Source organism: Orycteropus afer, unplaced genomic scaffold (genome assembly GCF_000298275.1).
Source record: "Orycteropus afer afer isolate SDZICR_OR568_19922 unplaced genomic scaffold, OryAfe1.0 scaffold00006, whole genome shotgun sequence".
Taxonomy (NCBI): domain Eukaryota; kingdom Metazoa; phylum Chordata; class Mammalia; order Tubulidentata; family Orycteropodidae; genus Orycteropus; species Orycteropus afer.
The window spans coordinates 18,778,819-18,796,063 of record NW_006921593.1 but is presented as its reverse complement, the minus strand read 5'-3'; the positions used below and the strand labels follow the sequence as shown (position 1 = coordinate 18,796,063).

The following is a 17,245-nucleotide window of genomic DNA, read 5'->3' as shown; positions in this document are numbered from 1 at the left end:
CTAATACTCGAAAAGATGCTCACAATCATTGGCTATCAGAGATGTAAATCAAAACAACAATGAGATATACCATCTCACCCCAGCACTGATGGCAAGGTTCAATGATACAGAAAATAACAAATGCTGGTGGGGATGTGGAGAGATTGGGACTCTCATACACTGCTTGTGTGACTGTGAAGTGACAAAACCCCTGTGGAAAGCAATGTGGTGACTCCTTAGAAAGTTGCAACTGAAGATACCATTTGACCTAGCAATCCCATTACTAGGTATATATCCCAGAGAGTGAGAACCAGGATAGGAACAGATACATACATGCTTATGTTCATCACAGCACTGTTTACATTAGCAAAAAGATGGAAACAACCTATGTGCCCATCAGTGGAAGAATGGATGACCAAACTATGGTACATACACATACTGGAATCCTATGCACCACTAAAGATTAATGTAGAGTCTGCAAAACACTGCATAACATGGATGAACTTGGAGGACATTATGCTGATTGAAATATGTCAATCACAGAAGGACAAATATAGTATTGGTTCGTTGTTGTGGAGGATCAAGGAAAGGTTTATATATGGAGGGAAAAATTCTTTGTTGGTTGCCAGGGATGGGAGGGGAGGGGAAGGAACACTGAAAAAAAAAATGCATTGACTTATGTCACTTTAGTTTTGTGTATTTCACTGTACATAAATTATATTTCAATAAAATGCATTTAAAAAAAAGAAGAAGAAGAAAATAGGAAGTTAAGAGCCAGGGAGATAGTAAATTGTATTTAAAGCCTGAAAAATAGAAAATAAGAGTTGAGGAATTCTGGAGATGTCACAGAAAGTGACCAAAAACCAAAACCAAACCCACTGCCGTTGAGTCAATTCTAATTCATGGTGACTCTACAGAAAGAGAACTGCCCCATAGAGTTTTCCAGGCTGTCCATCTTTACAGAAGCAGACTGCCTCACCTTTCTCCTGCAGAGCAGCTGGTGGGTTCAAACTGCTGACCTTCTGGTTTGCAGCCAAATGCCTTAACCACTGTACCACCAGAGCTCCTCAAAAGTGACACGATGAGGAAAAGGATAGAAAAAGACAGCAGCACGCACAAGAGCCCAGCCTCAGACACAGGCTGTCAGGGCAGGGTTGAGCTGGCCTCTGCAGCAACTCTTGGCTTCAGCCGATGTCACCTGAGGGTCGCGTGTACCAGGCACTGCCTTGGGAGCCAGGTGTACAGGGGAACAGTGCAGGCAATTCTCTGCCTTCGTCACACCTGTATTCCAAAGCTCGGCACGGAGTGAAGTGAGTAGTAGAGAGAGAATAGGGAAGGGCGGGAGGGAGGTGTGGCAGCTGGGGGCGACAGGGAGCAGCCAGTGCAGCATCCTGAGCTCTTGGAAAGATCGCTGGGGGCCTGGACCCTGAGCAAGTCAGGGCTCCATCAGCAGCCTTGGTGCAGTGGCCTGGTCTTATTGAGGTGGCCACTTGCAGCAAAGCCAGGCTGGGGCACAGTGGCAGCCGTTGGGCTGTTGGATAGGGTGAGAGAAGTGGCCGCATCCTGAAAACATTTTGAAGGTGGACATTGCTGCTGCCGTAGATTCAGGGTCTTCAGGATAGCCAGGGGTCCAGGTGACACCAGTGTGCGGCATTTCCCGACACAGGTCATCTTGTGGGAGGGCCACTTTGGGCAGGAGACCAGAAGTATGTTGGGGACATGTTGAGTTTTTTATGCTTCCTTGGCATCCAGATGGCAGGTGCACATGGCACTGGGCTGGGTGAGGAGCATGCTGATAGCATGTGCTGGCGGCCACAGCTGGAGGCTGCAGTGTGTAGAAGTGCAGCATGCGGGCTGCAGGGCAGAGCTCCTTCTGAAGCTGTCGCACATTGTCATGCAAATGCCTGTCCAGCCTCCACCAGTGCAAGATGAGGCTATGTGGCGTCTGAGTGGACTTCCTCCCCAGGGTCACAGGCCTCCGGAGCTCCCACTTTTACGTAGGTTTTGACTAGTCGTTAAAAGAGAAACATGAAGCAGTCCTTAGTTGCCCTCAGACTACGCTGACTGGCATGCTCAGGAGTATTCTCGGCATCTGTGCTGTGTGTCGAATATGGTACTTTATGAACAGCCTCACTTTGCCTTGAGGTCTTTTTCTGATGACAGTGAGAATCAGAGCGAACTCTCCTCCTGAATCCACTGCCTTAAACACTTGCCCATCAGCAAGCATGTCCCAAAAGCTTCCATTTTCGACTCTATCATAAACTTGTTGATGAGCCTAATATTTTTCCTAAAGTAAATGAAATGTTCATGATTATGAAGGATGTGTTCCATCCGTATGGTCATAATGCCTCATCATAATTACGGAATACATTTTAGATTTGTTTGGTCCTTACTAGGGAGCTCTGGAGGAGCTCTGGTAGCATAGTGGCTAAGGCACTTGACTGCTAACCAGAAGGCTGGGCGATTCAAACCCACCAGCCACTCCTCGGAAGGAAGGTTGGGCATTCCTACTTCCGTAGTGATACTGCCTCGGAAACCCAAGGAGAGGTCCGACTCGACGGCAAACAACAACAACAACAACAGGGAGCTCTGGTGGTGTAATGCCTAAGGCATTTGACTGCTAACCAGAAGCCTGGCGGTTCAAACCCACCAGCCACCCCTCAGAAGAGAGGTTGGGCAATCTACTTCTGTAATGTGATACTGCCTTGGAAACGCAAGGAGGGGTCGCTATGAGTCGGGACTGACTTGACAGCAGTGAGTTTGGGGTGTTTTTTTTGGTCCTTACTGGCATATGGCCATGTGTTTTTAGTGTGTGTTAATATTTGAAACTGGTATTAAAGCAACTTCCATTTAGAACAACTCAGAAACGACCCTAAGGCCCTAGATATGGCTGTGCTCCTAGAGAAAGTATAAGAATATATGTGCTGGAAACACGGAGTGAGCTTGGAAAGCAAACTTACCCTAAACCAAGAGTCTTCAGCGGGACAGCTGTGGGTTCTGGCTTTAGTTTACAGCAACCTAACATCTCTTAAAACCACGTAAACTAATAGGAATTTATGCTCAATGCAAATTATATTAAGAAATGAAATTATGAATCATACCTATTCTAATTACGTAGCAAATTAAACTTGTCAGCATGTGAATGCGAAGCGTGAAAGTAGACGTCCTGGGGGCTTTAATAAACTCTTGCTGTGCACACAGGCTTTCATCTTAAATCTTCCATTTCTCATTTCTTGAAGGAATTGAATTTGGGAAACTAAGCCCTAGAGAAGGGAGTGCTGGTGTTGGAAGATTCTCACCATACAGGAAGTTGAGAACATGAAAGCACCCGTATTGGTGGTACTTTTCCTCCATGGGGACATTTATGCTGCTCTTCAGTCACGTCACATAGATGTTTAACGACAAGGAAATAATCACAGGTTCTGTTGCTTGTGGTTTTGTTCCACCTAGAAAGAGTCTTAAGTATTTTTTAGTTATAAGAAAAATACATGCTCACAGTCAGCACAGAAGAGTCCAGAGAAAACATTGAAGACATTTTTTCTCCACCCAGCAGTGCCCTCTATGAATTTTGGGTCTGATCATCCATTTATGCTCTAGACATGGCTCCACACTTGTCCATGTGCTGTGTCATGCACACATCACACGTAGCCCTGACACAGTGAGTCCGTGCACTGCGTCCCACACACCCATCTCCCATAGTCCTTACACAGTGAATGGGCTCCGTTGTCAGGAGAATGGTTACCGTTGAGTCACTTCTGTTTCCTGGCAACCCCAGATGTGTCAGAGGGGAAGCACACCCCATGAGGCAGCCGGTGGAAGGGAGCCGCGCCCCAGGGCCCTCTGTGGCTGGTTTTTCAGAAGTAGATCACCAGGCCTCTCTTCCAAGGTGCCTTGGCAGATCCTAGCCGCCAACCTTTTGGTTAGCAATTGGCAGCAAAGCCCTTAACCATGTGTGGGACTCTTAGCTTCCAATGAATAATGTGTTTACGTCTGTTTTCTTTTACCTGTTTCATGAATGTCTGCATTATGTCAGTTGGTACAAAGACATCCACAGCAGTTATAGCAGCCAGGCACAGCACTGTTGGGTTAGAGCGCAATGGGCATAGCACTGCCTTCTCACAGTCTCCTGTTTTTGTTTCACTTGTGCCTTTTTGGCCTAAATTCAACCAACAGTCTGTTCAAGGCAATCTAGGTTTTTGTACCTCCAAATTGTTATTTCCTCATTCTGAGAACATGTGACATTGATGGATTCTGACATCCTAATCCCCACGTTTGTTTGAATCTTAATCTTACAGTGAAATATATTTCGTTCTTGTGGAAAGCCTTTTGCTGTAATACCACTTACTCTTTCTTGGCTGATGTTTGTCTTACAGGTTTCTGGAGGGCTCGTGTCTAGGCTTAATTTTCTGTAGGATGCGGTGAGTTCTTTTTGTGTAGAAGTTTAATTTTTGTTTTACTTCAGGAACGTTTTCTTCAGTGATATCTCTGATACCTGTTCATTATGCGATCTGCGTGGTAGAGCTCCGTCTCTGCCCTTCTGCCCGAGTCCTCTCTGCCTTTGTGGTTGTTTCTGTCTCATTTTGCTCGGTCTTTCATTTCTGTCCTCTGTGTCCTTCTTGTGTCCTGCCAGCATGGCCTGCACCTCTGTGCTTGTTTTATTTTTATTGTACTGATTTTCGGTGTCCTGCTGGCTGACATTTTACCCTCTGTTTCCTTTCTTTCTCTGTGTGTGTCTTCCCCATGTGCACCACATGCCCTGGCTCAGTCTCTGGGACGCGCCTCCTACCTGTTTTGTGATTTGGGAGTGAGCAATTTTCTAGTTTTTTTGAAAGTGGAATTGACTTTTTTGTTCCTTATTTCCCTTTTTTGTTTGGAATGATTCCAGCAAGAGTGAGGAAAGGATGGCTTATGTTCCTTTCTATAATTCCTCTTAAGCACGTGCTTGAATCGGAATTTTTCTTTCAGGATTTGCATCTCCAGGGGAATGTTTCCATGTCATTTTCCACTCTGCTGATTCTGACCTAAGTCTTGTCTGTCTGTTCTTCAGGCCCCTGCTAAGGTTTGGTTTTTGAGCTCATCTCTGCAATGTCTAATTGGTTGGTTGTGTGGGGCGGAGTTTTAAAGTCTCTTCTCTTATTGTCTGAATGCATCGACTTGGACATCTTTTTGGGGGTGTGTTTGTCATTCCCCTGTCTATGTTGTACCACATGTGCTCTGTGCACTAAGGGTGAATTTCTCATTTTCCAGACTGGGGTCTCTGTTTCAGGAGTTTGATTGAAGTGTCTGGTCATTCTTAGTTGTCTGTGGAGTTTTGTAGTTGTCCCTTTTCGGGCAGTACAGGTTTCATTGTCTCTTTTGAAGACCACTGTTTGCTCTTCCCAGGCGGCGTCCCTTCTGAGAGGAACAGCTGACTGGCTGCAGGACTGTGGGGAGTGAATAGGGCCTTGGTGATGAGAGACATGATGGCAGCCCATTCTCCTTGCTGGGCATGAGCTAGCACAGTGCACACAAGTGAGAGGACAGGGAGCCTGAAGGCGCATCCGTGAGGAGGACCGAAGGGAGGGGCCTGAGCTGCTGCTGAGACCCAACTGCTGAGCTGAGCTCCCTTCCTGTTTGGCTCTTTCCCTGATGCTGGGAGAAAGATATGGAATGAAAATAGGTATGGTAATGGCCACACCCCTGGAATGTATCAGACTAATATATCGTATAGTGGGGCCGACCACTTGAGTGTGAACAGATCACAGGAGGGCCACTTGAGACTTGGCTTTCTCCTCCCCAGTTTTGGAACTCTTCTTTCCAGACTAAAGGTGGGAGGGCCAGACCGCCCATGAGCATATCGCCCATGAGCATATTCAAGCCTGCATCAGTTGGGGTCCAGGCAGGAGAGAGAACTGCACCAGTAGTTGGAACAGGGAGAATTGTAAGAGATCATCACTGACTGGTAGTGGGAAGACTCAAGAATTCAAGGGTAGCAGTTGTACAAAGCAACACTACCTCCAGAGCTGAGGGAGAGCCCCAGGAAGGAACAAGCCTGCAAGAGCCTGCTTGCCCATGGAGGACTTTCAGCCCCGGTGTGCTGGGAAGTTCACCGAGGTGGACCTCAGGGAGGGCTGGCCGAACTGTACACTCTGGCAAGGCAGCCACCTGCTAGCAGCCAGGCCACAACAGCAGGGAGGCCAGAATCCCCCATGCAGAAAGAGGAGCCCCTGCTGGCAGTTGCATCTGTGTCACCTGTGACAGGACTGGAGAAATGTTTACAGGGGCTGGCTCCACTGTCACACAGCAGAACAAAGAAGGGTGGATTGGGAGGGGAGAGGCAACTCCCAAATTAACAGACTCCCCCTCGGGGACCTTCAGTTGTATCGTTTCCTCAGTCGTGTAAGCACAGCTGAGAGAACTGGGGCACCAGGGCTGTGCCCACTCGTTGTGTGCCCCTTCTCTTGTGGGGAGTGTGTGAACACAGTATACCTTCCAGTTTAGAGCCCCTTCCTTGACAGGCAAAAGGAGCAGGTACATGCTTGTGCTCTGAGACACAGCCCTCGTCCTTATGGCTCCAGGTGTATTTGGGGTCGACTTTGGTGTGCAGTGTCTGAGGAACCTATGAGGACCTCAGATGTGAAAGGGTGCCAGAACGAGGGCGAAATCTCCGTTTAAATGGCTGGTGACCTTTTGAGAAATCCAGACTGAGTGCAGCTTCCATTTCCTGTGGGCCCTCTCAGGAGTCTCTGCACAGAATGATATTCTAAAGGGAATCTGGGCTTGCTTGATCTCATTGCTGAACAAGAAAAGCCTTCAGGAATGATGCTTGCTAGATATGAATAGGCGTAGGCACCCAGATAGATGGAGGGTTATAATTTGGCAAAAGATCTGGAAATGGGTGCATGAAACAAACAAGCTGAGGATGAAATCAAGCTCTTTGGAGAATTTTCCCACAGTGCTCAGACAAAGAATAAAGAAGTACTTTGTTGGCCAGGCTTTTGCAGCCTGTTTTCCTCAAGACAAAATCCTTGCTGGTATCTTTGTAGATGGGAATTGTTAACAACATGCTTTATGTCCTCACTTTAATGCTGAGACCAACGGGAAGGATGGAAACTTTGAACAGAAAGTCGTGTTTTTTAACCTCTATTTTGTATATTTTATTCTTAACAGTGCTTCTCTTCCAGCCCAGTGCTGGGGGCCCAGGTGTGGTCTGGGGGCTTGTTTCTCTCGGAGGGGAAGCAGGTTGTGATGCAGGTGTGCTTTTTCCTTCCATTTTGAGACTCTCTGATGGCAGGTTGTTTTCAGTGGCCTTGGAATGAGGGCCTGTGAGCCTGGTGAGCGACATCCCATTTCAGTTTCGAGCAGCCCTTGTTCCTTTGACCATTTGTGGCTCTGGGAGTACAAGGTGGGGATTACAGCCCACTGATGGGGATTTCTGTATCTTTATGACCAGAAGGGGAATTTTCAGTGGAGAAGATGTGAAAGGGTAGAAATGGACAAATGTTAAGATCCACACAACCCTGAGAAGAAGCTGATGGTAACATTTACCATCCTGCTCATGGGCCATCCAGAGAAGTTAGTGGCTGCACCCTTGACAACAGTGTTTTGGCTAGTGTTGAAATTCTCTGGAAGTTTGATATCTTTAAAATGCATTATGGAAAAGGTAGTGAATCTGTATGTTTTTGTCTGTGTTGAGAGGAGATGCAGATTAGGAGTGCTCCTGTCGTGGAGGGAAGCTCTCACCTGTCTGTCTCATTCCAGGCAGCGGAGATGACATCCTCCTCTTAGACATTACTAAGGAAAGCTTCACCCCCACTTTCCCAGAGCCTGTCCTAGGCTGAGGGGCACTTGGGGGACATGTGCCCTCCATGCACAGCTGGGGCGCATCTCCTGCTGCTGCTGTAATGGGCTGTGTGCAAACAGTGGGCAGTGGTTTTGGATGTGGTGCCACCGCGGGCCGAGTGTGTGCTGGCGTCTTCACACATCCATCCAGTACATCCTCTTAGGAAGCTCTCAGGTGAGGGTGGCACTTACTGTTTGGACCAGGAAAGTCTGGCCCTGCATTCCTGAGCAGAAAGCCAGGACTCCAGCCCAGGCCAGCCCAGTTCCACACCCTATGCACTGGCAACTATGTGACAAAAGTGTCCTTCATAACAAAACTGAAAAGCTAGGAGGTCTCCTGAGAAGAACCTGGCCCCTCTTCCACTTTGAGTGGAGAATGACCAACCCTCCAGTCACATGGTTGCTTATGCTGTGTTGGAAGTGATCAGGCAATGGAACGAAAGGTGATAGATAAGGTGAGAAACAATAGTGAGTATGCTCTGTGACATACATTTCATACTCTTGACCATCAAAACTTCCTTCTGTTGAGCTAAAATCTGAACTGCCTTGGAGGAAAGACCTGCCATCTGCTTCCAAAAAAATCACAGCCATCGAGAACCCTGTAGAGCTGTGGAAATGGCAAGTGTGGGAGGGCGCATGTGACCGCCTCTGACTTCACAAGGGGAAGAGAAGATCACCATCAGCAGCCCGAGGCTGGTTCCTAGGAGGCAGAGGTCAGACATGCCTCCACCCTTCAGCCTTTTTACCGATTCTGACATCAACCATCCCTCCCACAGCACCCTGTACTTCTCTGCTGGGTTTGATAATTCATTGCAGTGGCCACACAGGACTCCTAGATAGTACTCACAATTACAGGGTTTATTAGGGAAGTAACAGGATGCAACTCAGGGTCAGGATCACATTAGAAGTAACAAGAACAACTCAGAATATACCTCACTGCACAAGGATGCCGTGAACTTTATTTGCACTATTGGCATGCTGGTCTAACCTCCTTAGTGGCCAAAAGCACCTCATTTGCACAGCCCCACTCAGTTGTTTGGTGGGAGTTACAAAGGCTATGTCTAGAAGGGCCACCACACAGGAGCAGTTCGGCTCTTAAACGTGTGGAACCTTAACAGGGGGTTTTGCCATCCTGTTAGGCTTCAGATCAGCCATCCCAGAGGCAGAAGAGGGGGCTTGAGTACCACTAAGAAGAAACAGGAACGGAATGCATCCTTTGGACCCTGGGTCCCTGGGCTGGGAACCTCCTAGACCCAGGAGACAGAAAGAGCTGTAACATGAAAGACAGTGAGAGACGGAGGTGAGATGCTGTGGCAGAGAAACGGCAGCAGCTGAGGCACCAGAGCCAGAAGACTGGTGATAGGAGACAGTGTGATAGGCTTTCTGGCCCATGGAGCAAGAAAGCTGAGCATCTTCAGGCAGGAGGCTTGCTGGAGGAGTGGGGTGCCTCTGGGCACTTGGCAGAGCTAGGCTCCCTGACCCAGGGAGCTAAGAGTTGTAACACTTGCCCAGAAGACCTTAAGCAGGGCCCAGCAGAGGGTAAGAGGAGGCTGTCCTTTGCCGTCCATCTTAGCATAAATGCCTCACACACACTCATCTATTTTCTTGGTGATCTTTTGTAAATCTCATTGGTACCTGGAAGGCAAAGAGAAGCAAGAAATTCAGTACAGTAAGGTTTTCTACATGGAAAGTGGTTTTCACCTGCCTTTGTTGTATAGCATCCTTCACCTCTCACTGTGCCTTTTGTCATCTGTCTTGTAGCCTAAATGCCAGGGCCAGCTGTTGCTGACTCAAGTATGGACACGGCTGAACTTGACAGAGTCTGACTACTTCGGGCTGGAGTTCCAAAACGTGCAGTCGTACTGGGTACGTGAGGCTGCTGGCCTGCTGTAGAGGCAGGGACAGAGCCGCCCCTGGGACCTGCGGTCGTGGAGGGAGGAGCTTCTTGCCTGGCACTGCACCACTGACTGTCACAGCTGCCAGGCAGTGTTGCATTACAGACATGGGGAAGATACGTGCCTTTCTCTGAGCCAGCATGCACCTCCTCCCTGCATCTGTCCCTCAGCACTAATGCCACCTCCAGTACACCTGAAAGGGGACCCAAAACAAATGGTGCCACCAGGCAGGGGTGGCTCATCTCACACGTAGGATGTCACCTTGCAAGTGCAGAGCTTGCATCTTTACAATGCTTCACAGCCTGTGAGCTCGTCTGGCATCATCTGGTGCTCAGGGACACTCAGGTCTCAGAGCCATGGCCCTACACCAGCACAGCACTCTGTGCAATAGCCACTGGTCAGTATGCTCTTTACAAATGCAGTTACCCGAGGTATTAGCAAACAATAAAGTTCCAAACAATAAAGTCTCTTAAAAAACATGAACAAGAATATATTTTAATTGCTAGTGCCCATTCTAGGAGCTCTGGTAGTGTAGTGCCTAAGGCACTTGACTGCTAACCAGAAGGCTGGCAGTTCAAACCCACCAGCCACTCCTCGGAAGGAAGATGGGGCAATCTACTTTCGTAGTGATACTGCCTCAGAAACCTAAGAAGGGGTCGCTATGAGTTGGGGCCGACTCAACGGCACATAAAAACAACAACAGTGCCCATTCTGGCCCTGCAAACGTGCCTCTGCATGGTTCGTGGTGGGGTGCATGCTAGGACCCAGCACGGGGGTCTTGCCGCCTCCCCAGGCTGCTGCAATACCTAAGAGGGTGGGGTGAGGGCAGGAGTGTTCCCACAGCAAATGTTCCTCTGAACTGGAAGTACTTTTGTATTTTGTGATGTTTGTTAAACAAAAATGTTTTAGTAGACTCGATCTTATCTCTTCCATCCTTTTTAGGTCTGGCTTGAACCGATGAAGCCCATCATTAGGCAAGTGCGAAGTGAGTCCTTTTTAACTTTATCACTCTGTTCCTTTAAGCAGTTTTGTTCTTGAATGCTCAGATCCCAGGCGTGTTCCACATCTTCATCAAACCACTCTGGGAGACAACAGTGAGGCACTCGTCACAGCAGATAAACTTGGACATGGCTTTGCTGTTTCATTTGAAACTGTGATAGGAGAAGGGCAGTCAGTTTACCTCAGATGGTTCTGGTACCACCTGCATATGCTGTTTGATACCAGCTTAATGTTCCCCATAGGCAAAAATTCGTGTGTGGTTTTTCTTCAGCTAATGAAAGAGATGTTTTTGAAAGGGGAGGAAACACTGCAAAAATCAACTAAATAAAAGAACAAAAAAAAAGAAACATTTTTGATGAAATAGTTGATACTGTCCTATAGTTATACACATAATTGTAAACAACAATTTGTTATTCTCTGCTTAATTTTTGAATTGATGACTACAGTAGTGATTCTTAGCCTTATGGGAGATGTCTCTAGTTACCAGCATTTACCCATGACCTTGACAGTGAGCTGGGGGAAAGTTAATTGCACAGTTAATTGCTGTGCACCTTTAGCGAAGGCAGGGCCAGTTCAGGTACCATGCCTGTTAGCCAAGTAGCTCCCTGTTGCTTTGAGAAAATCACACAGCTGTGTTGTTATAAAATCCACTAAAGCTAAGATGCTGTCTTCAGCTCCGCTAAGAAATCTTCTGCCTTTTCTTTACTGTAATTAGAGTGCTCTGATTCAGTGCCTAGAGCTATATGCAGATGCATATGCCAAAATATGTAAGGACTTTGAAAACAATCTTACTACTACTACTACTGCTACTGGTACAGAGGAGCTCTGGTGGTGCAGTGGGTAAACACCTGACTGCTAACTGAAAGGTTGGTGGTTTAAATCCACCAGCCGCTCTGCAGGAGAAACACAAGACAGTCTGCTTCCATAAAGATTTATAGCCTTGGAAACGTATGGGGTCACTATGAGTTGGAATTGACTTGATGGCAGTTTGTGGGGTTTATGTTTTTCACTAATAGTGTATTTATTTATATTTATTATCCTGTAATCCTGAACCTGAACAGGAGTAGAGCATAGAGCATTTTCAGGGCTGTGACAGTGTTGTATGGGGTTCTGGGAAGGTGGACGTGATTAATCTATCACAGCCCACAGGCCTATACAGCACTGAGAGTAAACCCTCATGTCAGCAGTGCACGCTGGCTTATAATAACGTGTCATTACCTGCTCATCTTTTGTAACAAAGAGACCCCAGGAAAGCAGGTGCTGATGATGGGGGAGACCCTGTGCACAGAAGTCGCAGCCAGGACCCATGTCTACTTACTTTACAGCTTTTCTAAAACCTGAAACTGTTCCAAAAAACAAAGTATTTTGAAAAATATGGACAAGAATATGTTTTAAAATTTTCTGCTTGTTTGTAGGGTTTTCTTGAGTAATATTATCTGCTTGGTACTTGCTGTGTGTGATGGGTACTTAGGACTGATCATGCCGTACCTAGGAGATACCGCAATACCTTACTTAAAAAGATCTGCAGTGCATTTGAAAGCGCTCACTCAGATACACCATCATCTGTGGAATGTGGAAGTACAGGGGTTGACTTCCTTTATAAAGTTTAAATTGTCTGTTGTTACAGGGCCAAAGAATACATTGCTTCGCCTAGCCGTGAAGTTTTTCCCACCTGACCCGGGTCAGTTGCAAGAAGAATACACAAGGTAAAGAGTGTGTGTGAGCTGGCGTCACGTGCACAGGGGTCTTGTAGCTGCCTTTTACTGCGCACAGTGCCTGGCTCATCAAGAGCTCAGGGCATGCTTGAGGGAAGATTGAATGAGCCTTGTGTGTAGGAAAAGTTGTCACAGAGAGTAGGTAGAAGAGAGTCTCACTGTTGACTCTTGAACGGGGAGAAATGCAAGTAGGACTGAGAAGAAGGTTGCGGTCCGATCTGAAAAGTGAAAACAGTGGGCCGTTAGGGTGTGTGCACTATGGCCCTCCCAGTGAAACCAGATTTCCACGTACACATGATGTTCTTGGGAGTCGGTATGAACTTCTTTATCAGCAAAATGAGCTTAGTGGGAAGAAGGACTAAGAACAGAAATATGTAGGTGTGGTCTTTGGTGCTGCTATTTTGAATTCAAGATGGATTCTTTGCAAAAGTAGTTGAAAGAAAATGTTAATGTTTCTTTCATCTTGTCAGTAGTAGGATCGTGGAATTTTTTTTTCTTTGTATTATGTACTCCTACATGTATCAATTTTATAGAATAAACCCAAGGTCACAAGTAAGATGGGAGAGAACAATGATGTGAAGGCAGTGGCCATGGTGCTGAAGGTGTGGAGGTGGTGCTGCTGGTGATGGTGCAGTGGTGGCAGTGACAGTGGCTACAGTAGTGTGGTGGTGGCATGCTGGTGCTGGGGGCAGCGCTGGCAGTGGCGGTGGCGGTGGTGGTGGAGTGCTGGTGATGGTGGCCGTGCTGGCGGTGGTGATGGTGGAGTACTGGTTCTGGCAGTGCTGGTGGTCGCACCTATGGCAGTGCTGGTGGTCGCACCTATGGCAGTGCTGGGGGTCGCACCTATGGCAGTGCTGGGGGTCGCAGCTGCAGCAGCAGTGTTGGCAGCAGTGGCAGTGCTGGGGGTGGTGACTTTTCAGCCTAAAACTGGATCCACAGGCGGGTCTTAGATGTCGTGTGAGCTGTGCTTTAAAAGGTCTCTGCAGGTCGTTTGGACACCACAGAACACAGGTGTCAGCTGAGGACAGTGATCACAACAACTCGGCCAGTGAGGAGACCGCATGCCAAGGACATCAGACATGCTTTCACGAGGGAACTCAGCTTCTCCTAAAAGCGCACGAATGACTGACATTTAAGAAAAGGTCCCCTTACACGCCCTGGAGAGAACAATCATGGGAGAAGGAAGGGCTGCTTATGCACAGGGAGATAGCTCAGGGTGCAGAAGAGTATGAAGGGATGGACGCTGGGAGGAGGTAACTATGGGGAGGAAGTGGGAGGGGAGCTGCTGCATTGTAAATTTTGGTCAATGACATGAGACAAAGTATATGTGAACTGCTGTATGAAAAGTGAATTTACTCTGTAAATCTTCACCCAAATCCTAATAAAAAAAAAAAGAAAAAGAAAAGGTCCCCTTTTAGATATACATGCCTGGGCAATGATGGGGCACCAGGAACGTTCGCCAGCCAGGGTCCTGGGATCGAGTCTTAGGACCTGTTCTGGGGAGTCAGCTTTACAGTTAGCCCTTCCTCATTTTTGTTACAAGATTTTTTTTTTTTTCTTTTTTTCTTTTTTTTTTTTTCATGAGACAGTACATGTTGTGGTAAAATTAAAAATGTAAACCTAGAACTTTGAAGGGTGAAAGTTGCAAGTGTCCCTTCACTGTCTGCACACCCACCCTTCCCGGCCAGGAGCGTCTTTTCCAGATGAATCTACAGCAGTGCATGCAGATGTAGCATTTGAAGCAATCAGGACAGCAGCAAACTCTGTATTCAACTGTAGGCCAACTGTAGGTTGATGGTGTTTTCTCCTCTGCTTACTACCATGCCGTGGATATCTGTCCATATTCGTCTATGTGGCTGTCCCCTGTGTTACTTAGATGATTTCTGATGCTACCAGTAACCATTTTGGTCATAGCTCTTTGTGAGATCAAGGGAGCGTTTCTGCAGTAAGGAGTCATAGAAGTAGACTTGCCAAGTTAGGGTGTGCTGCATTTTCAGTTTTCAGAGAATGTCCTAAAATGTTAGTAGCTTGCATTAGTATATGAAGTCCAAGGAGAGCAGGGAGTCTGTCTCATACAATGCTGGGTTTTTAGCTCCGGGAACAGTACCTGGTGTATAAAAATGCTCAGAAATTATTTGTTGAGGGAATCAATAGATATATATGTGATTTGCAGATTGCTTCTCTAGTTATTTTCATCAGTGGTGTCCATGAGTGCCTGTTTGTCAGCTTCTAGCCCAGACCAAATATTATCCATCTGTTTAGAAATGTTATAGCCAGATTTTCAACTGTCTTAATTGGATAATTATGCTATATTTTCCAGAATTGTGAGTGCAGTTTTGCATGTGTAACAGAAATAATAAGAGTTTATGAACTTCCTCCTCAAAGGTGTTGCTACAGATAGGACAATGCTGTGGGTATATGGGTGCCTGGTAAGACTGACGTCTGTTTTTATTGTCAGCACTTGGATGCTGCTTGTGTGCCAAGCACTCTTTGTGCACTGTCTGATGGGTGTGACTTGGGTGCCAGGCACTCTGTGTGTACTGTCTGGTGAGTGTGACTTTGGTGCCAGGAGCTCTGTGTGTACTGACTGATGGCTGTAACTAGGGTTCTGGACACTGCGCACACAGTCTGATGGGGGTGACTTGGGTGCTGGATGCTCTGTGTGCAGTGACTGATGGGTGTGATTTTGGTGCCAGACGTTCTGTGCACACTGTTTGATGCCTGTGACTTGGGTGGTGGGTGCTCTGTATGTACTGTCTGATGGGTGTGACTTGGGTGCCAGATGTTCTGTGCATCCTGTCTGATGGGTGTGAGTTGGGTGCCAAGCATTCTGTGTGTACTGTCTGATGGATGTGACTTGTATGCTGAGTACTGTGCACACAGTCTGACAGGTGAGACTTGGGTGCCAGGTGCTCTGTGCGCACTGTCTGATGGGTGTGACTGGGGTGCCGGGCACTCTCTGTGCACTGTCTGACAGTTGTGACTTGGGTGCCAGGTGCTCTGTGTGCCCTCACTGATGAGTGTAACAGGTGAGTGCTGTGTGTGCACTATCTGACAGGTGTGACTTGGGTGCTGAGTGCTATGTCTGCACTGTCTGATGGGGGTGACTTGGGTACCGGGCTCTCTGTGTGTACTGTCTGATGGGGGTGACTTGGGTACCGGGCTCTCTGTGTGTACTGTCTGATGGGTGTGACTTGGGTGCCAGGCTCTCTGTATGCACTGTCTGATGGGTGTGACTTGGGTGCTGAGTGCTGTGTGTGCACTGTCTGATGGGTGTGACGTGGGTACTGAGTGCTATGTCCACACTGTCTGATGGGGGTGACTCATCTCTGTTGAAATTATTTGCCATTTGACCCTTGCTTGGTTGGTAGCTGCTGTGACATGAAAGGCCTTTTGTGACTATGCATTCAGGCACCTGTGCTCCATGAGTGCTGCCTGTCTTGGGGCTTTGTGGTCCTGTTCCAGGGGACTGTCACCTTGGAGCTGATTTGTCATACTTTCACCCTACTCCTAGGTACCTGTTTGCCCTGCAACTCAAGAGGGACTTGCTGGAGGGGCGGCTGATGTGCAGCACCACCACTGCAGCTCTCCTTGCGTCTCATCTCCTGCAGTGTCAGTATCTCCTGCGGCACAGTGACATCACAGGCTGGCAAGCTCAGCGCCCGTGTAGTTGAGAGCAGGTCAAAGAGTGGGTGCTTCCTCACACAGGTGTTAGGAACTTCTGTGATGTGGAGCTCCTCCTGGCAGATGTCTCCAATAGCAGAGGCAGCGGTGGCCGCCAAAACCTGCAGCCACGTTGTCTACGTGGGCACTCCAGTGTGCGCCCTCCAGCACATACCCAAGTCACACCCAGCAGTCCAGTTTCAGTCTCTGACCAATCTGAGGTTCTGCACCCCCTGTAGGTACTCTCCCTCTAGGGAGAGCTGAGTCTGCTCTGACTAGCTCCCACAGAGTGCCATGGCTGTGCGGGGCTTGGGGCCCTCAGCTCCCAGAGATTTGCCTGAGGGTTCCCAGGTCAGCAGGCCGCTTTGCAGTGTGTTCTTCAGAGCTACTGCTGGGGAGTGGCCCAGAGTGGAGATTCAGTGCATGTTCGTTGGACTTTATGTCACAGGAGCTTTTCCATCTGGAACCTTCCCTTAGCAGTGCCACTCGGACTGAGGGAGACTGAGAGGACAGGACAGCTGAGAGCAGGTCAGGGCTCCACCCTGGCCCCCTGCTATAGGAGGTATCCCTGGGTAGGGGAAAGCTGGTAGGACCAAGGCACAGGCAGGGAGCAGCTGACCAGCCTGTGTGGGTGCTGGGTGATGTGAGTTAGCAAGCACCCTGTGTCCAGGGAGCACCCTGCTGATGCTTCCCTCCCAGACAGCGCTGCAGGGCTCGTGGGCTGGCCACTCTTCCACAGATTTGAGGTTGTGAAAAGCAGTATGTTGCTTAGAATCATCATGTAACATCATGTTACTGTTTTTAAAACATTTGCAACCCTAAAATACAAGAAATTAAAAAGAGATGTTTCTAAAGGAAACATGATTTAAAATAGTTATTCTGAGACAAGTAAAATGACTCGCCCTCATTGTGTGGTGCTAAGACAGCGCACACGTGAGGTGTTTACACAAAGTCTGTCTGCATGCATATCAGAGCCATCATGTGGTCCTGAGACAGCGCATGTCTGAGGTATTTTCACACAACCGGCACATACACATGTCAGACCTGTCAAGGGTCCTGAGACAGTGCATGTCTGAAGTATTCTTACACAGTCGGTCTGCACACATGTCAGACCTGTCACAGGGTCCTGAGACAGTGCATGTCCGAGGTTTTTTCACACAGCTGGTCCATACA

The 17,245-nt window shown here is 47.9% G+C and overlaps 1 protein-coding gene across 1 annotated transcript in view; it reads left to right on the top strand.

Moving 5' to 3' along the window:
• Positions 1-17,245, top strand: part of FARP2 (FERM, ARH/RhoGEF and pleckstrin domain protein 2) — a 94,589-nt gene that overhangs the window by 17,613 nt on the left and 59,731 nt on the right. Inside the window, 4 exon segments of the mRNA XM_042781268.1 lie at positions 9,562-9,666; positions 10,638-10,680; positions 12,322-12,400; positions 15,924-16,042. Of these exon segments, the coding sequence (XP_042637202.1) occupies positions 9,562-9,666; positions 10,638-10,680; positions 12,322-12,400; positions 15,924-16,042 (346 nt within the window).